Source organism: Gasterosteus aculeatus, chromosome 17 (genome assembly GCF_964276395.1).
Source record: "Gasterosteus aculeatus chromosome 17, fGasAcu3.hap1.1, whole genome shotgun sequence".
NCBI classification, from domain to species: domain Eukaryota; kingdom Metazoa; phylum Chordata; class Actinopteri; order Perciformes; family Gasterosteidae; genus Gasterosteus; species Gasterosteus aculeatus.
The window spans coordinates 1506701-1534605 of record NC_135705.1 but is presented as its reverse complement, the minus strand read 5'-3'; the positions used below and the strand labels follow the sequence as shown (position 1 = coordinate 1534605).

Below are 27905 nucleotides of genomic sequence, written 5' to 3'. Positions count from 1 at the left end.
AACGGGAATAATAGTCTGTTTTTATTGTGATAGTTGGAGCAAAGATGACAAACTTTTAACTTAAGTTAGTTTCACACTACAGAAATGCCTCAGTCAGCAATAAGCACCAAGCACTTTATTATCACCACGGAGCGAGAACGACCACCTGCAGCATGCGGAGTGCAGGACGCCTCATTGAGCCCCGGTAGAAATGCACAAAGGGGTGGACAGAATAACAGGAACACCAATACAGCACAACAACAATAACCAGTCGTGCACCGCTGCTGGGATTCAAATGAATTGCACCGAGTTGCAGCTTGTAATCGAGTTCGCGTTTCGCAGGGCCGGTTGGCAGGGAGGCGTCCGTGGAGATACTGCAGCCATCCATTGTAGAGGATTCATGTCGTGCTGCGTCTCCCACGCGATTCCTTTATCTCGGGAGGGGGGAGGGGGGGGGGAGGGGGCTGGGCGCCACAACCTCCCCCTCCAACTTTGCAAGAAAAACCCAAAACATTTCCGTATCTACTGCGGAGCCTGTAAGGAAGCCGGTGATATAGAAGCATGACCCCCCCCCCCCCCCCCCCTCCACGCCCCCAGGGCTACTGCGTGGCGGGGTGATGGGGGGAGAAGAAGGAGGTTCAGAAAGGGGGGGGGGGGGGGTAAAAAAGGTGCACCTTCACATCAGTCCCCAAATGCACTTTCTCGCTCGCGCAGCGACGCACTTGACAGGAGAGGGGGCGGGGCCCCGCGCCGCGTCACGCGCCTCTCCTGTTGCGCGCGAGGAGGCAGGCCGGTGTTTTTCCACTGCCGCGGATGTCTCTTGTCCCCCCCGTGCTGAGAGACAAAGGTCAGCAAGGGAGCTTCGCAAACAGGCTAAAATAGAAGCTACCGACGCGTGCAGCCCTTCAGTCGCTTCTCGCGGACACGAGAGGAACGCGGACAGGACGGAAGGTGGACGGGAGCGCGCTCAGAGGACATTGGGAGGACAACGTTACAATAACGGACCAGGTAAGTGAAGGAAACGTGAATAAACGCATCCTCCGCGCGCGCGCCTCCGAGGGATGACGGCGCTTTTCTCGGGCTCCCTGTAATGCGACTGGATCACGGTGATGATTTTCACGCGTTTATTGGCCTCCGCGGTGTGTTTGAATGAGACGTGTTCTTCCGTTCAAAGTCCTTTTTGGAGGACGAGCGCGTGCACGTGTGGGTGGAAACGGTCCTTCCCGTTTGTCCGCGCGTTGGACGCGGATGGGGAAGCTGCGATGTGCTTTGTGAGACCGGCTCTGGCGGATGTGTTGGATTTAAACCGCTTTAAATGAGACCCGAGTCTCTTCTCACGTGCGCGGGGGCTTCTTCTTCTTCTTCTTCTTCTTATTCTTCTTCTTCTTCTTCCTGCGTGCGATGCGCTCGAGCTGCTTCTCTTCTTCTGGTCGCGATGTCGAGCTGTGCTTTTTTTTGGACTTCTCGTCATTGAGCGGATTTCTTTTGTCTCTTTCTCCACATCAGTGCGGATTTGAATCTCATTCCGACTGAAATAAATAGTTTTCGCTGTTTGTTTCATCGTTTCCTCGTCGCGTTGACTTCCTCTAAATTTAATTTCGTTATTGGACCGCCAGAAAAAAAGAGAAGAAGAAGAAGATGAGAGGAAGTGAGGCGCACCACGAGCCTCTCTCTCTCTCTCTCTCTCTCTCTCTCTACCTGTCTCCCTCTATCTGTCTCACTCTGTCTCTGTCTGTCTCTCTGTCCCTCTGTCTCTAGAGGTGACAGCATTTAAAGAGCCGTTTGAAGTTTGAGGCTTGTGTTCAGTGTGAATGTACAGTGCGCGAATACATGCACGACCAGTGGGTTTATTCCATCCCACGCCCCTCCCTCTCCCTCCCCCCCCCCTCCCTCTCTCCCTCCCCCCTCCCTTGTTGTTGGGTCCCTTGTTAGGGAGCCACAGTGCTTTAGACCTGTCTGCTTTATTGCACTTACATTGTTGTTATTGCTCATGTGTCCGTTATAATAAAGCTCTGTGTAGAAACAAAGGGAGAGAGTTTAATTCTTCCGGTGAGGCTAAAAATACACATTTCACTCTGGGGTCCGGTAAACCTGATGGTGGCGCTACAATAATTCTCCCGAAGTAGCTTTCAGATGGGAAGATTGTATTTGGATTATGAAAAAAACCAATGCAACGATACAGTTACTGTAATTCCCCACTGATTCAAATAATCACAATATGTAGTGTGATTCATTTGAGAACGGCGTCTTTTTAACTCCACTTTGAATTATATACTGATGTCAGCTACTGTTGCCAGGCGCGGTTCTCACTTTATTCATATATATGTTGTAGACTTTTGCTTAATAAAATAGTTTGTTAAACTGTTGTTGTTTTGCACTCCGTGTGAGACGTCGCGATTTCAACACGCAGAATAAACAGACTCATTTAAATTCTTTTCTCCTTTAACATCAACATCCTACATTTATTCTTGGTACTTTTGGCCACAGAGAATTTGGAAAATGTCTCGAGCTTTTAATCTGCATGAAACGGTTTCCAGCATCGCTCCTCGATAACGCGTCTGAAGTCGGGACGTCACCATGTGGCTGAAACAAAGAAACAGGCCTGCATGTAACCGAAAGGCCTGAACCGGTTTGAACACCTCCCCCCCCCTCCCCCGACTCCTCCCGCCCCTCCCCCCTCCGGGCGTTAAGATCTCTCCTCTGTGTGAGAACAAACCACATCGCTGCCTCATTTGAACCCCCATGTGATCCGTTCCTTCGCAGCCGGTTTGTGATAGAAGTTTTTCAACTCATGTTCAGAAGTCTTTTGAGGCGTTAACCTTCCATCGTTGGACGGATCCAAAACTTTTATCTCAACTCTACGGAGAAAACGTAACTGAGAAATATCCCAATTAAACCGTCCATGTTGATTACTTACAAGAAGATAAAAATAAAGTACAGAAGCGTGTTTTTCCCTCTTCTCTCAGAGGATTTTATAGAACTGTTGTCGTCGTTTTGAAGGAGTTCTTTCACTCGAGCTTCCACGGAGCTTTAGACTGGAGGTCATTAAAGGCAGCGACGCCGCGTGCATCAAGCTAGTCTGATGGAAGCTGAAGGTGGGACCGGCGCCCCCTTGTGGCGGGCCGACGCGACGGACGACCACGCCCGAAGCGGATCGTCTGAACGAGCAGAAGCCACCGTCGGTCGATCGGCTCGGAGGTGCAGGCGACCGAGCGAAACTCTGCAAACCTCAAACGCGTTCGACGCTAAAGTGGCGTTTTCTCCCTCTGTATCGATGGCGTGTCATCTGCTGCTAAAAGGAGCAGTTCCTCTTTCGGCGTCGTGGAACCTCAGGGCTTCCTGGCTGCGGGTTCTCTCGTGATCTGACTCAGTAACACGGCCCTCGCGCACTTCCTGTTCCAGCTGATGCGGCGTGCATGCCGGGGTAAAGAGAGAAGCGCCGGCGCGTTCATGCGCTCCGCGCTAAAAAGTTGATAGGTGATAAGTTCCGGCTTAGCGCTAAACCGCCAGCCCCCCCCCGCCCCCCGCCCCCCTCCCCCGAAGATCTCTGACAGGGAGAAGCGTCTTTTGGGGAGATTACGACCGGAGGCCGAGGTCATCCGGCGGTTCCAGGATGGCGGCGCGCATGTCGACGCGCTCTCTGGTATCACAGTCACGATACAAACTAGAAGAAGACGTTCAAGAAGAGAAACCACGGCGACGGCTGACTGAAGACACGACTGGAAGCTTCGCGTCTGCTGTTCCTCAACTTTTACTCGTCCACCTCCCGCGTGCTTCGATGGCGTCCTACACTTGACATTTCCGTCCCTCGTCCTGGACCGTTTCAAATCCGGCTAAATTTAGCTTTACCTGCATCTGACGCACACGTGTGTCTTCATCCGCAGGTTATTTTGTCCCTCTCTTTTTATTAACCCGTCTTTACACGTCCTCTCTACACGTCCTCCCTACACGTCCGCTCTACACGTCCTCTCTACACGTCCTCCATACACGTCCTCTCTACACGTCCTCTCTACACGTCCTCCATACACGTCCTCTCTACACGTCCTCTCTACACGTCCTCCATACACGTCCTCTCTACACGTCCTCTCTACGCGTCCTCTCTACGCGTCCTCTCTACGCGTCCTCTCTACGCGTCCTCCCTACGCGTCCTCTCTACACGTCCTCTCTACTGTCCTCTCTACACGTCCTCTCTACACGTCCTCTCTACGCGTCCTCTCTACACGTCCTCTCTACACGTCCTCTCTACGCGTCCTCTCTACGCGTCCTCTCTACGCGTCCTCTCTACACGTCCTCTCTACTGTCCTCTCTACACGTCCTCTCTACGCGTCCTCTCTACGCGTCCTCTCTACACGTCCTCTCTACTGTCCTCTCTACACGTCCTCTCTACGCGTCCTCTCTACGCGTCCTCTCTACGCGTCCTCTCTACGCGTCCTCTCTACTGTCCTCTCTACGCGTCCTCTCTACGCGTCCTCTCTACGCGTCCTCTCTACGCGTCCTCTCTACGCGTCCTCTCTACACGTCCTCTCTACTGTCCTCTCTACACGTCCTCTCTACACGTCCTCTCTACGCGTCCTCTCTACACGTCCTCTCTACACGTCCTCTCTACACGTCCGCTCTACACGTCCTCTCTACGCGTCCTCTCTACGCGTCCTCTCTACACGTCCTCTCTACATGTCCTCTCTGCGCGTCTACGAGGAAGATAAAACGAGCATCAGCTAAGAGATTCACAATCAATGGCAGCAGGAAATAAAGAAATGACAAATAGGAAGCGGATCATCAGAGGTGGACGAGGTGGACGAGGACCGAAGGAGAAGAGGAACCATGAGAAGACGAACCAGTTTTAAACCTCTCAATCTACAAATAGGCGGCTTCGCAGCTCTAAGCTAACGCGAGCGGCCATCTTTTCCTGCTGGATGTGGAGCCGATATGATTATTATTGACAGACATTTTGGTGCAAAATCCCACCGGCCTCCCCGGTTTGTTTCTCCAATCAAACAATCAAATAAATACTCTCCTATATTCCTTATAAACAAAAGACTGTTTGCTAATTTGCACTGACAGCAACAAAATTGCTTTCATACACATAAAACAAACGCGGCGAATGTTGTGACCTTATTTTCTCAGTTGTAGCAAAGAAGCATCGTTAATTTGAGGCCGATCATCGTGGCCACCGACGATTATCTTCCCATCGCCGAGAAGAAGAAGAAGTAAAGTCTTGTTTTGTTTGGGAGTGAAAGAAAAGTGGGGCAGAATTAAATTGTGGTCAGCCAGTGGAAAGGTACATGGTCTTAGAATAGGCGGGTCGGTTATGTAAGTGTGTGTGTGTGTGTGTGTGTGTGTGTGTGTGTGTGTGTGTGTGTGGGTGTTCTGAAGTCACTACATGAGTCTCTCTCACTCACACAATGAGTCTCTATGTTTTACAGCAGGATCTTGGCTTCTGCTTCGTCCCACAAATCGCTGCGATTCCCCCGGCCGGTCCCTCGCGCTCCTAAAGCGCCGCCGGAGGAGACGCGTGAGACGCCCCGCTGAGATCGAACTCGCCGCCATTTAGATCGCAAACAAACTCTTTTCATCGAAAATGTCAAACCTGCTCATTTCTCGTCTTGCCGATCGACCGTCGGAGCAGAACGGTCACATCTTCTGCTTTGGGTCTTCTGATGCCGTCACGTGGCCCGAGATGACAACAAATAACTGTAAATGTTCATTGCTGCACTCGTGTCATCGTTATGCTTATTCTCTAGCAACGTATCACCGCATATTAAACGTTGAAAGTAAGTAAATGAATGTTAAGATGTAGAGCACTGCTACTCTGAACCACTTTATTTGCTCATTATCCAAAAGAGTCGATAACACAAAGTGCAAATGTAAAGCAACTTTAACATTTTAAAGCACTGTGAGAGTTTATAAGTGTCACACAGTTGAAAGGTGATACAGAAACACAAAGTAGCAAAACAAACATCAACAAACAAGCATGAACACACAAAGATTCATTCTACCAAGCCTGAGAATGTTTAATGTTGCTGTATTTGTTTTATGGAGGTAAAGAGTTTCCGTGGAGTGCAACAAGGCTCCGTTGTGGGTCCTTTTTAAAGTCGAGTCTGCGGTGATTGAGGTGTTTTTTCTTTGTTTAAATGTATTTTTTGATGACATCCAACTCTTTGGGGTTGTCCATCCTGTTGGTCTGTATTAGGACATTAAAATAAATGGGTTCTTCTACCAAAATGAACCAAAACAAGGCAGTAAAGTGAAAGACATGGTGGTGATATGTAAGCAAGCAGATCCCGGTTAGTCCTATTATTTATGGTTCTTTGAAAATATACTTAAATCACAATCAATTCATTGAAGTGTTTCCATAAAAATGTCACTCTGGCTCTTTAGTGGGAGAGAAAGGTCACTTTAGGTCACTTCTGGCCATTAAACTCTAGGCTGTAGTTTTCCACCAACATAATGGAGTCTATTGTGTCTCCAGCAGGAAATACATATTTACACACACACACACACACACACACACACACACACACACACACACACACACACACACACACACACACACACACACACACACACACACACACAGCGAGGCCTTTCAGTTTCCTCAGCGTTATTAATTAACTACAGGAGCTGGCGTGAAGGCAAATGTCTGTTACTGTCTCAATTCATTAACTAGTTTCAGGAAAACTTCCGCATGCGATCGACGCTCATAAACCGTACAGTTGTTCGCTGGCAGAGAGATTTGTACAACGGTCTTTAAACCGTGTGGAGAACACGTGTAGATATTTATTTTAGTAAACATGTAACATACAGAGAGCGTCGCGTTTCATCTGAAATGTCGTGCGGTCCTCGATCCCGCGTCGACACCGTGCAGAAAGTCGCGGGAGCGAGACGGGAGGGACAAACGTCCACCAGCGTGCTCCAGCAGCGTTTCCACAATGACAGACATCTGCCGACTGAGTACGTCTGTCTGTCCACACGTCCCCCTACTGGTGCGTCTCAGCTCGTACGTCCACGCTGTCACCAAATTAGTGTCGTGCAACATTATTTGCCATAAACAATATTATTGCAATTTTCAGACCATTTCATGCCACTGACAACGTAATGACAACATAACAGCACAGTAATACAACTACGCGCTTGTATTACAAAGAACCTTTTATTCGTCAGAATATTTAGACATTAGAATCGCAGTTTGAAAAATGAAATCTTAGTTGTGTCGCCTCTTTTCGTTGCCACTGTTTTAAGTCCTTTCGGCCATGAAAGAGGACGCGAGGACAACGCGATCCACTAAGACGTTGGTGACGTTCGTTTACATATAAAACGAATATCACACCACCAAAAATTATCACACTCATTTTCATATATTGTGCAGTAAGTCGATGCACCGCTTATCGCCACAGACCAACGCATTGAGCTCATAAGGACATGGAAATCAATTCAATTTAACTACACGGCCGAACCATTTGAGACGTGGGTGGCTTGTTCGTGTGAAGCCGGAGGCCTCCGCGTGTGCGACCTTGAGCTCGAGTGATGTTGTTGTGCTGTTATTGTGCTGTTGGTAACGTTGTCATTTTAAATTGTTACGTTAAACTGATACGCTGCGCTTTAATTTGACACAAATCGTCGTCTTTCTTCTGACAACAATTTTCCACCAAGAACCGATCGGGTGCTTTATTTCCACTTGTGTTCAGCATCAAAGTGACGACAAAGGTCACGCAGGCGAGACACAATTCTCACAGTTTAACCTTTCAAAAGGTATTAAACTGTTTAGCAGAAGTTAAATTCGATATATAATATATATATGTACCTCAGGCAGACTGGCAGACGTCAGAGTATGCTGTTTGCCATAAAGAGTTTGGAGTATTTTACTTTAGTGAGTCAGTTACAGATAATCGCTCAGGCTCTATAAGGTAGTGACACTTATCTCTCCATGTAGGCAAGCGTGTGGCTTTGTGGTTACATGGCACCATCGTGATGGCTTCCACATACAGCCCGGCATGTTCCGGGGGAGCTCAAAGACTATTAATGACCGTTAGCACGAATTAATTGGGGGGGAAAACAAGCTCTTGTAATGTTGTTGGGAATCGTAAAAGTCGGCTTTACACTTCCTCTTGTGGACTGGAGGTATTTGGGACAGAAACATCACACGTTTGACTCCGATGACAACTGACCTGGTTCTATTGTAACTATGTGTGCAGAGTAACATGTCGGGGCTCATAGGCCGTACGGATACATCACCTAGTTCATCTCCACCCGACGCTCACCGGGCTTTTGTCTTTTTCTCCCGTTTCTACAGAATGGCTCAAAAAGAGAAACTTCAGTGCCTGAAGGATTTCCACAAGGACACCCTGAAGCCGTCCCCCGGTAAAAGCCCCGGCACCCGGCCCGAGGACGAGGCCGAGGGCAAACATCCGCAGCGGGAGAAGTGGGCCAGCAAGTTGGACTTTGTTCTGTCCGTGGCGGGCGGCTTCGTTGGTTTAGGGAACGTCTGGCGTTTCCCGTACCTCTGCTACAAGAACGGTGGAGGTGAGGCGCCCGAGGAGCCCCGCGGTGGCCCACCTGGCCGTTCACCCGTGTACTGACTGTGTCTCCGCCCCACACAGGTGCATTTCTCATCCCCTACTTCATTTTCCTGTTTGGCGGAGGCCTGCCGGTCTTCTTCCTGGAGGTGTCCCTGGGTCAGTTCACCTCCGAGGGGGGCATCACCTGCTGGGAGAAGCTCTGCCCCATCTTTACTGGTACGTCCGCCGCGAGCACCCAACACCTTTCTCGCGGATGTTTTTGAAGTTTAGGATTGCATTTGCAACATCTACGGCGGTAAAACGAGTCATTTTGAGCCTCAGATGACCAAACCGTGTGACCACAGGGTTTCGTTGCCTTTCATCGGTCCACCTGCCGAGGGTTCTGGTCCCACTCTGCCCATCATCACACACGCATTGCAGGCCTCTGGTCTGACTACTGGGCTTGCGTGTTTCACCCGAGAAGCATAAAGCTGAGTCACACCAGACTCTCCTCCAATCACAACGCCGAGACTTTACCCGGCGACCGTTACCAGGCAACCAGCCGTTACACTGAGGCCTCTATTCAGCTCCTCCGGTGGAAAAACCTTCTCTGCTGTGAGAAAGCGCACCGGAGAGGTCTGAGATGCGTTTCAGCGTCTCCCCCCCCCGCCTCCCCTCTGCCGATGGGAGTGAATCATCTTTTGGTTGTTTTTGTGTTTCCTATTTCCTTCCTTTCCTTCCCTCCTTCTCTACCCCCCTCGTCAGTCCTTCTCACTTCCCCCTCTCCTCCTGTTCCCCCCAGCTGACTAATGTTAACGCTTTCACCGCCGCCTGTGATCCTCGCTTTGCTTTTTTAAACACACTGTTTACTCATCTTCAACAATAATATATAAACGTCTCCATTAAGTTTCGTTATTTTATCGTCATGATCGTTTCGTTATCTACGTTTATTATTTACTCATGTCGCCGTTCTCGATTTCACATTCACTTTCTTCCTTTCTGACACATTATCCCCCCGCTGCCACACACACACACACACGCACACACACACACACACACGCACGCACACACACGCACACACACACACGCACACACACACACGCACACACACGCACACACACGCACACACGGTGCGCCGTGTCCCAAATCACGCGTTGCCACGGCAACGGCGCGGCACGTCAGAGAGCGTCGGGGCGAGAGAAAAGAAGCAGATGAGCCAGAAGAGGCCCGAGATGGACGGATGAAGACGAGACGGAGAGCTGGAGAGGATCAGAGGCGGAGCGAGAGAAGGCGGAGGGAGGAAGGTGGAGCGGGAATGAAGGGAGGGCAGACGGAGGAGGGGAGGAGGGGGGGGGGGGGGGGGACGTTCCGTCGGGCTTACGAGGCGCGATGGGTCCGCTGTGGTTCCAGACACCTGAGCTGCCGCCACGTCCCGTCAGGTCGCTTGTTCTCGTGTTTCGGCTCCTTGAAGGAACCGACCGGAGGTTCTTCTGCTCGTCCCGGTCCGATCCGAGCTGCTGCCCTGAGAGCTCCGTTTACTCCTCAACGACTTCCAGGGGAAACTGCTCTCCAGTCGCTGCCGTGAAGAGGCCCAAACTGAAGAGGACCCGGATCAGAGATCCTCACCAGCTGAGGACACGTCTTTCCCTCTTCAGCCGTTTTATTTTTTTGAGCTATTTTCATTAGTTTGTCGTGATCGCACATCGGTCCAAAGGCTTCCAGACCAGAGATGTTCGGCCCAAATAGAAGAGAAGCTGAGCTCCGGAGGTCGGTCACCCCCAGGAGTGACATCATGGAGGAGGTTGCATCTGTTTGCTTAGTCAGCACCGTCCCATGTGATCTGAGTCTGTGTGTGTGTGTGTCTGTGTGTGTGTTCCTGTGTGTGTGTTTCTGTGTGTGTGTGTGTGTCTGTGTTAGCAGAGTGATTAGGAGGACAGGACGTGATGGTGGAATAGTTCACACGTTCAAACACTAAAATTCATAAAGATAGTTCCCAAAAGGCGCACACACACTCACAGATGGCCGATGGTGTTGAAGGACTTTCATTTGGATGAGTGGCCTCTGTCAGCACACAAACGCACAAACACACAAACACACAACCTGGACGACTCGACTTATGAGGACCCTCAGTGACAACAGTGATTACTTAACCTAAAACCTAATCCACGTCCAAATCTGCACCCAAATCCCCTCCTACACCTGCTCCTTATCTTTCTATCCCTGTGTAGCACACAAACACACAAACACACACAGACACACGCAAACACACACACAGACACACACACACAGACAGCCTTGATGAACATCTACGAGCAGGATAACGCCGGTTAGAAGGTTAAAAAAACAGGAGCACGTCGATGTGGACCTTGAGCAGAACCAAAGCACGAGATAGTACGAACGTTTCGGTCTTTTAATCTTCTTTGCTCATCACGTTCTCGTCATCGGACACTTTTCCACGAGATCAAGCCGAGGTTGTCGACTTATCCGACGCGGCTGTGTGCGACCTGAACGAACAAAGGCCACCCGATGAGGGTTCCCCAGGACACCTTACAAACAACTGCTTTCCAGCCAGTCAAATCTCACCACATCCATTTTTAGATGTTGTTCCTCCTCGTGGTCACTGTCCTGCCCGTCCTGCTTTTGAGAGCAGAACCGGAAATCAGAAATCGCTGGTCAAACCTCCCAAAACGTCCCACGTTACAGATGAAAATGTCTCTCAAATGTCTGGAGGTATAAAACGTTGTAGGGCCCCTCTGACCTCTCGGACCCTCTCTGCCCGCTCCAGGTATTGGTTACGCCTCCATCGTGATTGTGTCCCTGCTGAATATCTACTACATCGTCATCCTGGCTTGGGGCCTCTACTACCTGTTCCAGGTACGTTGACTGTTCAGTGTGACTTCTGGTACCCGACCAGCTGCACTGTGTTACGGCCACACGGAGCGTACGGGGGGGGGAGTAAATAGTTGATCATCTACCATGTGGGCCAGAGTGGGTTCCTCGTTGTTCTTTTGCTAGCTGTCCCGTTGACCCAAAGGCGAGTTGCCTTCCGGCCTGACCTCTTTCGTTTTGGGGCCCCCCCCTCAGTGCTTCCAGCCGGAGCTCCCGTGGGCCAAGTGCAACCAGCCCTGGAACACCGAGCGCTGCATCGAGGACACCTACCGCAAGAACAAATCCCTGTGGCTGGCCGCCAACGCCTCCGGCCTCTCCAACTTCACCTCCCCCGTCACCGAGTTCTGGGAGTGAGTCACCGCAGAGAACCAAGCCGCCTGTGAATGTTGTGTTTGCGTTTGGAAGAAGCTGTCGTCGGTATCGGCGCCTCAGAGGGTTGAAAACACTTTGTCACATTACCAGGAATCAGAAATCAGGAAACATTTATTAACCAAAATATGTCAAACATACAAGGAATTTGTCTTGGCGGTTAGTGCGCGACAGTAGACAGACAAGACAACAGTGCACAAGTAATAAAATAAAGTGGAATGAAATGCTAATGCAATGGGTTAGTAGAATAAGGCTATGGGTTAGTATAAAACAAGGGAATAAAGTTAAACAAATTTAAATATTAAAAAGTAAAAAAGAAAAATATTAAGCATAAAGTGCACTAACGAACAAGTAACAGACAAGTGACAAAGTGATGAATTACATTTCCCTTAAAACCCTCCCGACTGGGACGGACCGGGGAGGCAGGGTGTAGCCATGGAGACCTCGCTAAGCAGACGTGTTCCTCTTTGTTAGATGCTCAGCTAACTGAACAGTAACCGATTCCCGTGGGCCGGGGCCGATCCGGGGGCCGATTCGGGGGCCCCTTTGTTTGGCTTTGATCTGGTTGGTCGGCGGGAATCGATCTGAGCTCTCCTTCTCGCTCCGCAGACACAACGTGCTGGGCATCACCAGCGGCATCGAGGACATCGGCCCCGTGAAGTGGGACCTGGCTCTGTGTTTGCTGCTCGTCTGGGTCGTCTGCTTCTTCTGCATCTGGAAGGGAGTGAAGACCACCGGCAAGGTGACTCAACGCTTCTCTGGTATTCTCTGGTGGTCATGTGACTTCACCACCGTTTCTCTGAGAGAACAATGAGCGCTGTGTTCCAGACGAGCTCGGGGGAAATGTTTTGGAGCCGAGGCCGTCGAGGCTCCAGCTCCCCTTCGTCCCTGTTTGATGAAACACTAATAATAATAAGTAATTCACTGAGTTTAGGTATTAATAGTTCTCAGGAGGAAAACATCTGGTGTCACTTTGCTGTTGTAGTTCCTCACAGATCTCCTCCAATAAAGGGATCCCTGGACTTTCAGACTTTGCAACAGAATTCAAGGGTTAAACTCTCCCAAATGTACGCATGTTTACCAGTAAACAAATCTGTTTCTTGATGATTCCCTTATTTCCTGTTGGGTCATTACCCACATCTGTTTGCGTGTGTCTCCTCTCGACAGAGAATCTTTGATTTGTACAGTAAATTGCTGCTACAACAACAACAACAAGCTCAATCCGTCCCAGGCGGCTGGTTTCAACACTATTTATTGATTGGTCTGGCAGGATTTATGCTCTCTGGTTGCACCAAGTCGTGGCTCCTGTAACAAAGCCAGCGCCTGCGGTCCCGCCTCCCGGGTGACGGGTACCGATACGCCGCCATCGGTTTACGGGACGGCCTGTGGTCACGACGCCGCGAGCGACCACAGGCCGTCCCCGCAGTGAGCGCAGGGTCATCGGCTGATAAAACCCCCGAGAAGCAAATGGTCCATTAACCGGCCGCCACGTGTGACCTGACCTCCCTGTGACCCCGCAGGTGGTCTACATCACAGCCACCTTCCCCTTCGTCATGCTCATCGTGCTGCTGATCCGCGGCGTCACGCTGCCCGGCGCTTCTGCGGGCATCAGGTTCTACCTGTACCCGGACCTGGACCGCCTGAAGGACCCAGAGGTAGGTGCCCCCGCGCTGCCCGAGCAAACCGCGCATCTCCTCCACAAATCCTCCACCTTTTCTGTCCCCCCCCCCCGATAGATTGATCGAGGTCGATCAGCTTGAGTCTCAAGACAAACGTTTTGAAGCTCTCGGTGGTTTGGTTCAGGTGGTCTCGACTTCGAGCCCCTTTCTGGTACTTTACCGGATCACAGCGCCGCGCCGGCCACGCCTTCAGGCCTGAGTTCACTCGCTGGCGCTTCATTTAAAGAAAGTTCACCTGGTACCCCCCCCTCACCTTGAACCCCCCCCCCCTCAGCAGCAGGCCTCAGCCTTTCTGTCCCCCCCACCCCCCCTCCTCCTCCACAGGTGTGGATCGACGCCGGCACCCAGATCTTCTTCTCCTACGCCATCTGCTTGGGCGCCATGACTTCCCTGGGGAGCTACAACAAGTACAAATACAACTGCTACAGGTGAGGCCTTAGTTTCCAGTGAGGGGCTTAGCGGTGGGGGGGGGGAGAGAGGGGTGCGGGGAGGGGGAAGGGATCCTTGTGTGTTCATTAACAAATCCTCCTCATGACATATGTGTGACATAGGGACTGTTTGCTGCTGGGAGCCCTCAACAGTGGTACCAGTTTTGTGTCTGGCTTCGCAATATTTTCCGTCCTGGGCTTCATGGCACAAGAGCAAGGGGTGGACATTGCTGATGTGGCAGAGTCAGGTACGAGGGTCCTGTAAAGGCGGCAGTGATGGTGGGCGCTGCTTCCTGGTTAACAAATGAAACAACAGTTATGACAAAGAAAAACAGCAACGAATCCCAAACGAATTGAACCTGGTATTTAAATGGATTCCTCGATTAATCAACAAATGACGGCATCGGAATATGGAAGTTTCCGCAATCAAACACTACTTGACGAAAGCAGAGTGTCAGCGAATATGAACATCTGATCGGTTTGTCAGCGCATCTTTGGAGGGAAAGCAAGTCGGATGAGTCGGCAAAGGTGGAGCGGTTGGGAAAAGTCATTGGTGCTCTTGAAGGGTATTTAGGGGCGTTAAAAGCTTGAACACGCGGTTAGAAGTAGCGGTGGCGGGATGTGCGGCGCTGTGGCCGTGTGCCAGCGTATAACAGTGGTCTTTGGCTGTGTTTATGCAGATGGAGCAGATCTTGGAAAGGATGCGAGTTGTTTCAACCTCGATACAAACTGCAACGGCTCCACATCGACGCCTAATCAATAATAATGTGCTATTCAGCTATCTGTATTATTAAATCATTCTTTTAACGTCCTCGACGTACGACATTAGACCCAATCGAGCCACTTTCTAGCACACACGCGGTTCTGGTGGTGTCCACTAGGGGCGCCGCCGCCGCCGCGCAGTGACGCGCTGGCAGAGAATGTGCAACTTCTCCTTTTTGCACCTTACGAACCACAAAGATCCATGAACACAAACTACTAAACATTTTACCACAGTAAGAAAAGAGTAAATATAAACACGCTGTAACTGAATGTTTATATTGTTCCCCATGTAATATTACAACGTGTATTCTATTAATAAACACATGATGCGCCCTTTTCCTTTGTGAGGAGACACAACTAGTCTATTTGAAGCGGAGGTCCTGCCTACTTGTGGCGTATAATCACTGAGAGATTTCATCAATGCTGGTGTTTACGTCCTCTACAGAACGACGGCGGTTGTTTCTGTCTCAAGCTGATAGACTAAGACGACATCAGATCCGACACCAACTTGTCCTTCTTTCCCGATTACAACGATGTTGTTAGCGCCAAACGCTTACGTCGGACTCTTCATCCATTGCCCCCCAAGAAAAGGAAAAATGTAAAATGCCGGCCCAGTCGATACCAATATTGGACAATTCTGTAGTTTCACAACAATCCGTCCAGCGCGCCGATCAGAATGATCCGATAGCAACGTGGTGTTTGGCGAGTGGGTCGCCCGAGAGTAGACGAGCCAGAAGACAGAGAGGCGGTCTGTCGCAACTGCGGCCGCCTGCCGGCGGCGAAGGAGTCCGTGAAAAGTTTGACGTGGAACCCGGTGATCGGATGTACTTGCTAGCATTGCCCCTCTCAGAGAGCGGACGCTCGTACTGTTGTTTGGAGTCAACGCGGTGTTTGGTTGGATGCCTCGTCATATTTCTCACCCAAAAACTGAACATATTTCCGTATCTTGCTAATCAGCTGCATTGCTGTGTTGCTGCTACGGCTGCTTCCCTGTTTCTTACCTTCTGTTTTTACAGTTCCCAATGTGCAGTAGCGTCAACGTCAAATTAAACCTCTTTAATAAAAACAACTTAAAAGCCATTGCTTTTTAGTTGACACACAAGTTTGCGTCTGCTGCTGTTTTGCTACGGCCATTGTGCATCCTCGCAGAGCGCGCCGCGCTTCACCCGGCCAGGGATGCAGAATGGCTCCAGTGACGTAAAGTGTTGATACTTAAACACTAATTTAGAGCATCCCGACATAAACCTGACTGACCTTCTTCTAGAAGTCGACTCCCTCAGACACCCGGAAGAGGGAGTGAGGCACACGGAGGTTAGATGACCTCCGGGCCTCGGCGGCTCGCTCGCGTCACACGTCGTCGTCCTACATGACGGCGTGCGGGCTTTTCCTTGTTGTGCGCCGTGGCAGCCGGTATGACGCGGCGCACGCAGCTAGTAATGCACACACCGTGACAGGTAAGTAGGGATGCGCACTAGCGCCACACGAAAAAAAAACACAGGGAGCATTTTCAGCGCCGTAGCTTTCAGGCTTGATCGTGCATTCACATCTGGTTTTGCATCTCCATTGTTCGGGGCCTTTTCTTCCCACAGGGAGGCAGATCAGATCAGCTTATCGGGATACTAATGTCGCCTGCCCCCCCCCCCCTCTCCCCCTCTGCACCCCCCCCCCTCCCTCTGCAGGCCCCGGCCTGGCGTTCATCGCCTACCCCAAGGCCGTGTCCATGATGCCCTTCCCTACCGTCTGGGCAGTGCTCTTCTTCATCATGCTGCTGCTGCTCGGCCTCGACAGTCAGGTACGCAGAGGCGCAAACCGGGAAGGGGCGGGAAGGGGCGGGAAGTGGCGACAGGGCGGAGTTGAGCCGAGGTTCCCTTGAGCAACTCTGGCCGAGACTTTAAGATGAAAACGTGATAAATAAAGGATAAAAAAAAGGTGCAGGAACGTGATCCTCACCTCTCATAACCATTCATTTACATTCAGACGGACGAGCAGTGAGTCCCGTGGTGGAGCATCGCGTCCACCCGGTGTTTGGGTTCAGTCCTTGTGTCTCTTGTCCCCCAGTTCGTGGAGGTGGAAGGGCAGATCACATCACTGGTGGATCTGTATCCGTCCTTCCTAAGGAAGGGTTACCGCAGAGAGATCTTCATCGCCATCATCTGCAGCATCAGCTACCTGCTTGGACTCACCATGGTTACCAAGGTAACGGCACTACTGCGAACGAAAAAAGAACCCGCCCCTCCGACGCAGACCAACCAATCGTAGCGCGCGTGTGTGTGTGTGTGTGTGTGTGTGTGTGTGTGTGTGAAGCCTAGTTAGTCACACTACAGAGTTACACAGAGTTTGGAAGCTCGTCATCCTGGATGAATGATTCAAAAAGAGGTTCTGTAGACCGTCTGTATTCAGTTTTTCCCAGAGAGTAGATATTTTTTGGCGTGGAGGGCAGTTAGTGACCCCGTGACCTTGTAGCATCCCAGTGGAACGTTGCAGCTGCTCCTCGTGGTACGGTGGTTTATCGCGGCACACGGTGGTGAATGTGTATTCATGAGAAATCGCTTTGTTCTTCCAGCTATTAGTGTGTGTCCCTGGAGAGATGACGGGGGGCTATTTATACTGTCAAGTCATGAGAACCTCCCCCCCCCCCTGTATTAATAGATACACCAGACCTGTCCTCCCTCCCGGTCCTCTTCTATTTCTGTCTCTCGTCTTTCTCCTCCCTCTGTCCTCCCGTCAGAAAGATTTTCATCTGTTTTCCACCACTTCTTCCTCCCTGCGTCCACGAGACGCGTCTGCAGGACAAACAGAGACACCGAGACATCGAGTCCATAAGCAGAGGACCAAATCCACCGATCCACGTTTGATTGGGTCCTTCTGTCTTCTGATCCCACAGCGCCCGTCCCCCCCTTCTGCCTCCAACGTGACCCCCCCCCCCCCATCCTCTGCTTCCTCTCCAACCTGCTCTCACGCACCGTCCTCCCGTCTCACCGCCCCCCCCCCGCTGTTCCCATGACAACATCTTTTTTGGGCTGCGGTGGCCTGGTTTAAGTTTAGGATTCCCATGACTGTTACAACAGCTTTCACACTGGACACACACACACACACGCACACACACACGCACACGCACACACGTGACGGTGGCCTTTCTCACGTGTGGACAACAATCTTTTAAGAATTACTCGTATCGATTCACAAGCTCTTGAACTTCTGGAATCTGAAAGGCCTTTTAATGATTTGCCTGTATTGAACCTGCCCCCCCTTGTTCTCCCCCCCCCCCCTTGTTCTTCTGCCCCCCTGCAGGGTGGCATGTATGTTTTCCAGCTGTTTGATTACTATGCAGCTAGCGGCGTGTGCCTTCTGTGGGTGGCGTTCTTTGAGTGCGTGGCGGTTGCCTGGGTTTACGGTGAGTCCCCCCCGTCCCCCCCTCCCCCCTCCCCCCCCGGGACGTAACGCCAGCCTTTGAACGGATGGACATTTGGACTGTAAAAGTAACCGCGGGGTGCTCCGCTGTCCCTCAGGCGTCGACAACTACTACGATGCGCTGGAGGACATGCTCGGCTACAGGCCGAACGCTTGGATGAAATGGAGCTGGACGGTCATCACTCCTCTACTGTGCATGGTAAGAGACGCCGAGCGAGGACGCCTTCATCGGCACATTTAACAGACGCACACAGACGAACCGCGGACCTCCCGTCTTCCTCCCCAGGGCTGCTTCGTCTTCTCGCTGGTCAAATACAAGCCGCTGACGTACAACAAGGTCTACGAGTATCCGGACTGGGCCATCGGAATCGGTTGGACTCTGGCGCTGACCTCCATGATCTGCATCCCCATGGTGGTCGTCATCAAGATCCTCCGATCCGACGGGCCGCTCATCGAGGTGGGCGGAGTCTGACCTTCTTCTTTTTAATCTCTGCCCCCCCCCTCGTTTGTTTCCCTCTGCTCCTTTGACCTGCCGTGACCTCACTACCCCCCCCCCCCCCCCCCCCCCCCCCTCCTCTCACCCTGCAGAGGATCAAGGCGGTGGCGGCCCCGATCCGCGGGGGGGCCAGCTCCCGTCCCGCCAACCACCGCGGCCTCAAGGAGCTGTCCTACCCCCTGGACCCCAACGGGAACAAGGGCCTCCTGATGAAGGCCCCCACCCACACCATCGTAGAAACCATGATGTAGGGCCGAGGCGGGGGCTCTCCATGAGAGCCCCCTCCTCTCCGACTCCGCCCAGCGCTCCTGAAGCTGCTTCCTGTCTGTCTGTCTGTCTGTCTGTCTGGTGGACTGATGAGGGTTCAAAAGAGGAAAAAAAAACACACAGTTCCCAGTTTCAAATCCTGTCGGATCCCAAACAGCAACGATCACATTTCAAATCCAGTTGTCAATCACTCACAGTCGCTGGTCCCTTTTTTAAACGCTTTTAATTGTTTGTAAAATCCAAGAAGAAATCCCACTTTGGTCGCAGGTTTCGATTTATTTCCGACAAGTTCTGTGCAGACCAGCGTGACCTCCAGAACCTGCTGGTGAACATGGATACGAAAATCTTGAACATACAAATTGGTAACAACACATAGGAGCCGGCGGTGGTTAGCCACGCCCCCTGAGTGAACAACATGGCCGACCACGTCGGATTCCTGAGAGAACGTCTCTCCGCCATGTTGGATGTTTTGAGGGGGTCAGGGTTAGTTTTCTATTCTTACAAGTTAACACTGATTTCTCGTCCTAACACGTTTATTTCACACGGTTAGACTTCAGGAAGTGTGTTTACGAGGCGCAGGTCCCCGTTCACTGTGAACAGGGCCACGTCATCCGTTGCAGTCCCTATTTATTTCGTCTGTATCACTACGAATTTGTATGTTCACGATTTTCGTACACACGTTTTTACGAAGCGGTTTTGGAGACCAGGCTGTGCGGACGGAGCAGTGATATGACGTCCTGCATTTAACAAAGATGCTTTTCTGAGGGTCCAATGATGCCGATTACATCGTCCAACCCTCAGCAGACACATTTTCGCTGATATTCCAAGATTTCCCGTGAGAAATGGGACCAAACCTACCGATCCAAATGTCCCTCATTCCTAATCCACTAAAGCTGCCGTCTAAAAGAGTTCAACGTGTCATAACCAGCCGTCATAGCAGGCGACCCTGTTTCAGCTTCTTTTAAATGCACCTTAGCTCACCCCCCCCCCCCCCTGTGGGGGGAGAGAGACGGGTATCTGAGAGGATTTGCGCTGTGGGCTTGAACCCTTGTGTGTGTAGTGTGTGGCGTTGTGTACAGTAGTAGTATCAGTGTGTATATCTCTACCTTTGTGCTCACAGCTCGTTGGCTTACCGCTTTGGATTGGATCCACAGAGGGAGTTACATTATTATTAGTTTTCCTCTGTCGATGTTTAGATTTATTTTTATTTTTATTAAAACTATAATATTATTGTTATTCACTATTGATGATAATTGCTGTAGTTTTTACGTAGAAGGAGCACTTGTGAAAATACTAAGCTATTATACAAATCATACATTAATAATGATAATCTGTTCATTTTCCCGCCAAAAACTCGACTGCGACTGCTCTCTGGTGGGGGCGGGGTCAAACATGCGTCAAGCTCCGCCTTCCGAGTCAACATCTGTCACAGCGTCGCCTCCTCTGTAAATATCTTCCGTTTCGAAAAAACATTTCGCCGAGTCCAGAGCGAATCCCCCCCCCCACCTCCCATCAGCCGCCATGTTGCTTGAGTTCACGTGAGGAGGGGACGTCAGGGGACGTCAGGGGACGTCAGTGGGACACTGACTGCGGGTAAATAAGAATCCGAACGAATCCAAGACTCAAAATGTGGCGTTAAGTCCAGAATCCGATTAAGAACCAAAGACACGAAGAGAAAGCGAAACAACGTCTCACGGGACACATCGACGCCAGCGTCCACGTGAACATACGCGCATCCACGTAGGTCAAACGTCACACCTCCACTGCCGGCAGGCAGAACAATCCACAGGGAGTCACAGTGGGATGTTTCGCACCTTATTATTTGGACTTTGTGTGAAACAACGAGGCCAAAAGAGAAGCACTGCCGTCTTTTTACCGAAAGAAAAACCACGCGAGCGCTCAACTCCCGAGAAGCACAAACGCAGACGTATTAAAATAGATCAAAACGCGGTTAAATATTCATTCCCGTCAGTCATCCGGCGCGCGTCGCGGAACCAGGGCCTCCTCTTGTGTGTCTTCTTTGCGTCTCGCTGTGTTTAGAATAAAGTTCATATCATCAGAAGGGATCTGAGATCCGCAGCATCTATTTTCATACAGTAGCTTTTCCTACATGAGCTGAGCTCCCAGTTCAGAACCCGCACAGCCGTTTGTGTTAATGTTCCACTTTTGTACAGAGCCGGTCCCTCGATTCCCCTGAAGGATCTGTGCCCCGGGGGGGACGGGGGGGACGGGGACAACATCAGAGATGCTACAAAACCGATTGTCCACACGGGGCATCGATTAGAGTCCCGATGAAACAAGTGGACGTTTTATCAAACGGGGACCACGATGGGGACGGAGGAGAGACCCAAAGAGCTAAAGTGTCTCCGCCGGCCCCCTGCGGCTCAGATCCTTCTTCTGGGGGGGACACGGACCAGAATAATAACTCATTGATTGCTTTATTCTGCCTCCCAGTATGTACCAGTTACACTCCCTTCAGAGTCGACTTCCTTTGACACGATTTCTTTCTCAGAGGAAAACAATTTGCAAAAGAATGGAGGCATTAGCGATGCACAAAGTTTTTACCGCCGAATGTTGAAATGTTAAAGTCGCCCGCGGGTGATTGTTAAAGTTTCTGAGAATCTATTTTTTAGGGTGAAAACAAAGAATGACTTTCCTTTTTTATTTGTACTGATCTTGTTCTGTTGAATTCTGTTTTCTTGTTTTGTTTTCATTTTTGATTGTGTGTCTGTCACATCTGCCTTTTTGTATTCCAAATATAGTGTATCTGAACCTCTGTGACCGGAGTACAAGTACAACTACAAATCAAAAAACTACAAAAAAAAGCTCAGATTTGTTACGTGCAATACTTTGTAGAATCATTTTATTTCTCTCGCTGTTTTTACGAGAACGTGGAAACAATCTTTGAAAAACAAAACCACAGAATTCGGGAGTTTTTGATCAAGAAAATATACGAACCTTTTCGGCTCCAAAAATCATTTCAAATCGGCTTCAAAAACCGAACCGGACCGAACCGAACCGGACCGAACCGGACCGGACCGTCCACGCGAGGCCGCGGCGGCTCGACGCGCAAAACGTCATCTGACTGAATCTCAGTGAAACTTATTTTTTTGATTTGCTCGTGACAGACAGTTTGTGAGGGTAAAGAAACACGGTAACACTGCCACTAAGCCCCGCCTCCCTCCCTAAAGACACAGGCAGCGCCCCCAAAGACCCCCCAGCACCCCGAGGGGGGCGACGGGTAGCGGCCCCCTGCAGCCCGGGAGAACAGGTTGAATCATTGCAATGGGGGCTTTTGTCTTTCTAACCTTGAATGCAGTGTGTGTGTGTGGGGGGGGGGGGGGGGGGGGGGTATTGGGGGGTATTGGGGGGCTCCATCAGCTGGAAGGCAAAGAGCTTCTGAAGGACATGTCGCCCTCACTCAGATATTCCGCTGTCATCATGTAAACATATTTACATTTCCAGCTTCTGGCCGTATAATCGCGTCTCAGCGCAAAGTCCTCTGGGAAATGGAGTCCTGATGAACATCGTTTCCCATGACGACCGTCTTTACCGCGCCGGCCCTTCCTGCTTTAAGGAACGTACCTGAGAATGGTTTTAATTCTTCCCGGAGAAAAGAAAAACATTTAAAAAAGAATTTGAAAAGTTTTGTTTCTTATTTTTATGGCCAACTGTAAGCTCGGTAAAGAAAACAAAAATGAAAAAAATATGTGTTTGAACAGGTTTTACAACGGTGTAAAGCTTTTTTTATTTCTTAATAAAAAATGTGTCTTCTGAAAATTACATCTTTGAGTCTGTTTTTGTGTGCGAATGTCACTCCAGCCGGTGCTTCACCAAACACAACATCACTAACGCCCCCCCGCGCCCCCCGGACCCCACCGGACCCCCCGGACCCTCCGGACCCTCGTGCGACCGGAAGCCTCACTTCATTTTAACATTCACAGCAGAAGAAGAACAGCTGATTGCTGTTTTCCCCTCGACAGCAAAACACTCATTTAAAATGTGCTGTTTGTGTATTTCTTCCTCTCATGATGATCATCATATCATCATATCGCCCCACAGGGGGGTTGTGTTGTTGTTGAGGCGGGATTTAAATAACAGAAACACCACACGGACATTTCCACTCGCCTCTGCCAGCTCCTAGAAAAGACCTCTGTGGGACAGGTCTGAAGGTCTGAGGGTCTGAAGGTCTGAGGGTCTGAAGGTCTGATGGTCAGAGATAGAACAGGAAGTGGGGACAGTGAGGGTCCGTTTTTTTCGAACATCCATCCATTGTCAAACCGCTTATCCTGCACGGGGGTCGCGGGGGGGCTGGAGTCCATCCCAGCCAACTTCGGGCGATAGACAGGGTACATCCTGGATTGGTCGCCAGCCAATCGCAGGGCAACACAGAGACACACAACCATTCACACTCACATTCACACAACTACGGGCAATTTAAAGTCCCCAATGAACCTGATCCCCAGAGCATGTCTTTGGACTGTGGGAGGAAGCCGGAGAACCCGGAGAGAACCCACGCAGACACGGGGAGAACATGCAGACTCCACACAGAAAGGCCACTGGGCGGAATCGAACCCAGGACCTTCTTGCTGTGAGGCGACAGTGCTAACCACCACGCCACCGTGCCGCCCTTTTTTCGAACAGATTTTCTTTATTTTAAAAACATTTTTTGACTTAATATCTTTTCACTTTTGTTTCCAAACCGTTTCCTGATCTCATCTTTATTGACTTTCTACTCATGACATCATGACCCCCCGCGACCCCCCCGCAACCCCCCACGACCCCTCGCCGCTGGAAGGGAAAGCACGAAGGAAACACAATCTCCTGTTTACATGTTGGCTCGTCAGCTCAGTGTGTGTGTACACGTGACTGTGTGTGTGTGTAATTGTACACACTGTGTAGTGCAGATAAGTTACTGCTGGGCCGTGTGTGTCTGTCTGTGTGTGTGTGTGTGTCTGTGTGTGTGTGTGTGCGTGCGTGTGTGTGTCTGCGTGTCTCTGTGTGTGTGTGTCTGTGTGTGTCTGTGTGTGTGTGTGTCTGCGTGTGTGTGTCTGCGTGTCTCTGTGTGTGTGTGTGTGTGTGTGTGTCTCTGTGTGTGTGTGTGTCTGTGTGTGTGTGTCTGTGTGTGTGCGTGTGTGTGTCTGTGTGTGTGTGTCTGTGTGTGTGCGTGTGTGCGTGTGTGTGTCTGCGTGTCTCTGTGTGTCTCTGTGTGTGTGTCTCTGTGTGTGTGTCTGTGTGTGTGTCTCTGTGTGTGTGTCTCTGTGTGTGTGTGTGTGTGTGTGTATCTCTGTGTGTGTGTGTGTCTGTGTGTGTGTCTGTGTGTGTGCGTGTGTGTGTCTGCGTGTCTCTGTGTGTGTGTGTGTGTGTCTGTGTGTGTGTGTCTGTGTGTGTGTGTGTGTGTCTCTGTGTGTGTGTGTCTGTGTGTGTGTCTCTGTGTGTGTGTCTCTGTGTGTGTTGCGTAAGTCTCTCGGGGATAATCGAGTCGGCAGAAGCCGAATGTAAAGCAGAAGATGAGCCGAGGGTTCAGTGGCAGAAGGACCGATCGCGTGTACTTGAACACGCGTGTTCAGACACACTCTGTTCCATGTGGACACACACGTGCACGTTGGCTGTGGACTACGGAACATATGAGACCTTCCTCAGAAGAACGACGTCCACCTCAGAGACTCCGTGTCCACACGCACACGCAGCGCCTAAGGTCACCCGGCCGCTCTCACGCGTGTTTGCATTCTCATGGAAAATAACGACACGTCATACAAGATAAAATTACATTTTATTTTTACATTTTTATTGTTTTCTTCCTTTCTGATTTTTTTCTCACGTTCTTCTCAAAAAGAGAAGAGTATTAGTACACAAAAAACAACAACAGCAAAGTTATACATTTTATTTCCCCTCCGGCAGCGTTTGTTCTGCATTTCATCCCATTTATCGTCATAGAAAAATACTATTTTACATAGAATAGAACTTTACACAGTTTGAAAAAAATACACAATATTAACGTATATATTATTAACGGCCCAATCCGGAACTGAATGATTCAACGTTTAAATGAAGTCAATGAATAAATACAAATGTCACAATCTGAAACGAATCAAATCACTTCTGTGCAAAAGTCTCTGGAGGGAAACGTGAACATTGTGAGACGACAACGTCACGTGACGTTTGTGCTGACGTCACGCTATGATGTCATCGACTGACGGCGTGTTTTCAGGGCTGCGATATCTGATGAAGGACTTTTCAAAATCAATTTATTGATTCAGTAACGTGGGATCAAACATTTAATGAAAGTCGATCGAGGAAGAGAAACACGACCCTCCTCATCCTCAGGTGAACAAAACAAACGTCCCTTTCTTCACACTTTGACTGCACACGACTCATTTCTTTATTTCGTCGTGCAACTGTTTTATATTTTCTGACAAACTTCATTTGTTTCAATTCCGGATTGGGCTTTGCGTTGACCTTTGACCCTTTGATGCATAGGGAGTATGGATGACCTCACACACACACACACACACACACACACACACACACACACACACACACACACACACAGAAACAACAGAACTATTTGGAAGGCTTTTCTCGCCAGTTTGGCGTTTGTTATTTTTTGCTTTACAAAACCTTTTTTTTTGGCCACTTCACACTTAAAGTGTCGGCGTGTGTTGTGCTGAACATGTGAACACACTTACACATACAGTACGTTACTCAACATGTGCTTCTTCTTCTTCTGTTAGTAAGTGCTCGTGAGCTTTCAGTCTCAGTTATTCTCTTCCCACAAATTCAGTCTCATCGGGTTTCACTGTACAACTGATGTCACACACACACACACACACACACACACACACACACACACACACACACACACGCTGGTGCTCTCAATGGCGGCAGCTGGATTCTAAATGTATTATGTAACAATGTGAGGAAAGAGTGGACAAAGAAACAGTAAAAGAAAGAGAGACAAAGAGAGAGAGAACAGAGGCTGTGATTGTTTTTGTTGAACATTTTTCAAACCCTCGGAGGACAAAAGATATTCTCTCTCTCTCTCTCTCTCTCATGCAGTGTCTCTCTCTCTCTCTACACTGTAGCCCAGACACACAGGAACGCATTTATAAAAATGTTTCCTTCTGACTCGTTTGCACTCTCCAGTTTCTCTCACACACACACACACACACACACACACACACACACACACACACACACACACACACACACACACACAGTAGTCTCATTTCTGCGAATGGACGGGAAATAAGTGCAAATAAATGTTTTGGCTGAAATGAGAAGAAATAATTAAGACAGGAAGTGAAAGGAATCTTTTATGTTTTTTACCAAACTGAACGAAAAGAAGCGGCTGAGGAAAGAGGGGGGGGGGGGGGGGGGCTTCTACTGAAGAAACTACATGAGGAGTGTCTCATTTTAACGGGATTTTACAGTCAATAAAACATATTATCAACATGCTACGCACTGGCCCTTTAAGAGAAATCCACCGTACAAAAAACTGGATTCCTCAGAACCGAAACTGAAAGATTTGAAAGTGGGCGACGTTTCGTCTACAAGTCAACCTCAGACGAAGAGCACCTCCTCCGGCTCAGGAGACAACAACGCGGCCCGGAAGGGTCAGAGGTCGCCCCTGCAGACGCAGTCTCACCCGCGAGCGTCTGATAACGAGTCCCAGGAGAGATATCACAGTTATTACAGCGTCCGTATTCATCCTCTTCATCACTAACATGCTGGAACCTGTTCCTGTTGAGCATGTGGCCGAGAACCCAATGAGGACGAGACCTACGAAGTGAGGACTCTTTGGCTCTTGAACGTTTCCTCGGTGAGCGACGACCACAAGGAGCACCGATGATCACGCCACCACCTCGTGCTGCGTGTTTCTGCGTGTTCTTTTTTTTAACATCGTATTACAGCGCAGGAGTCGCTGGAGACACCGGCTGGACTCTGAAGTTCTCAAGCAGCACGTGGAATGAATCTGAGCCTTTTGTCCCCATGACAACACGTTAAAACATTTACAATGTGGAGCCACGAGGGAGGGGGGGGGGCTCTGGACAACCTGTGGCCCGCCTCCGTTCCCCCACTTCCTCTGTGACGGACCACCTGTGTGTGTGTCTGTATGTGTGTGTGTGTGTGGTTGTGCAGAGTGGACGGATGTGTGTCTAGAGTTGTGTTACAGGTCTAACGCGTGGTCCAAAGTGTTGTTGTTGTCCTCCTCGTCCTCGTTGCCCAGCGGGTTGCGACTGATGACCAGCTCCAGGCGGTCGCCGGCCTCCGTGATCAGAGGCACCGCCAGGCAGCAGTCAAAGTCCCTCGTCCTCACGTGGTTCACCTGGACGAGGACGCAGAGACGCACACACTGACACATGCTGTTGCTGAAGGGTTGGGGTCTAGTCCCCGAAGGGGGGGGGGGTCCTGCTAATCCCGATCGGGTCCGAGCCGGTAGCTCTGGCAACTGTGTGCCCGTCGGGGCAGATGTTAGCACACGTTAGAACTGTGACCTCGCTGGTCCTGCATCTGGAATGCGGGGGTCTACCTGCAGGATCCGGTCGTAGGGTCTGAGCCCGGCTCGGTCGGCGGGCCCGTCGGGTCGGATCATGTTGACGTAGACGCCTTTCTCCAGGAAGCCGTCCGACACGCTGAACCCAAAGTCGTCGATCTCCGGGTCCTTGACCACCGTCACCTGGTGGAGAGGGCGGGGCCGGTCGATCAGAGAGGTCACATGATTCAACGTGTCACAAACACCACAGATTGAAGGAAACGAGCCCCCGATCCGGAAGACCCTGAAGGCACCATTTCACATTAAGCAACTTTTATGTAAAGTTTCACAGTGATTTCTGTCAGTAAAAAACTAAAAGTGCCGTAAAAACATCCCCCCATCCATCCATCCATCCATCCATCCATCTATTCATCCATTCATCCATCCATCCATCCATCATCCATTATCCATCCATTCATCCATCCATTCATCCATCCATCCATCCATTCATCCATCCATCCATCATCCATCATCCATCCATCCATTCATCCATCCATCCATCCATTCATCCATCCATCATCCATTATCCATCCATTCATCCATCCATTCATCCATCCATCCATCCATCCATCCATTCATCCATCCATCCATCAT

General features: G+C 50.3%; 2 protein-coding genes across 11 annotated transcripts in view; one reads left to right on the top strand and one right to left on the bottom strand.

Moving 5' to 3' along the window:
- The first annotated feature begins 513 nt into the window (after positions 1-513).
- Positions 514-22555, top strand: LOC120835766 (sodium- and chloride-dependent taurine transporter). Its single transcript, XM_078092697.1, has 15 exons — positions 514-987; positions 8270-8499; positions 8577-8711; positions 11260-11348; positions 11559-11713; positions 12342-12474; positions 13253-13387; positions 13736-13839; positions 13963-14087; positions 16281-16393; positions 16660-16797; positions 17893-17995; positions 18111-18211; positions 18299-18469; positions 18601-22555. Exons 2-15 carry the CDS (start codon positions 8271-8273, stop codon positions 18757-18759), a joined length of 1890 nt encoding a protein of 629 aa, XP_077948823.1. The 5' UTR covers positions 514-987; position 8270; the 3' UTR covers positions 18760-22555.
- Positions 22556-24546: 1991 nt separating this feature from the next.
- grip2b (glutamate receptor interacting protein 2b) overlaps positions 24547-27905 on the bottom strand; it is a 112799-nt gene continuing 109440 nt past the window's right edge. For all 10 annotated transcript variants that reach the window (XM_078092696.1, XM_078092689.1, XM_078092695.1 and 7 more), the window contains exons 24-25: positions 27309-27455; positions 24547-27104 (exon numbers count right to left, since the gene is read on the bottom strand). In XM_078092696.1, the coding sequence (XP_077948822.1) occupies positions 26946-27104; positions 27309-27455 (306 nt within the window). In that variant the 3' untranslated portion in view covers positions 24547-26945. The remainder of the gene's footprint in view (positions 27105-27308; positions 27456-27905) is intronic.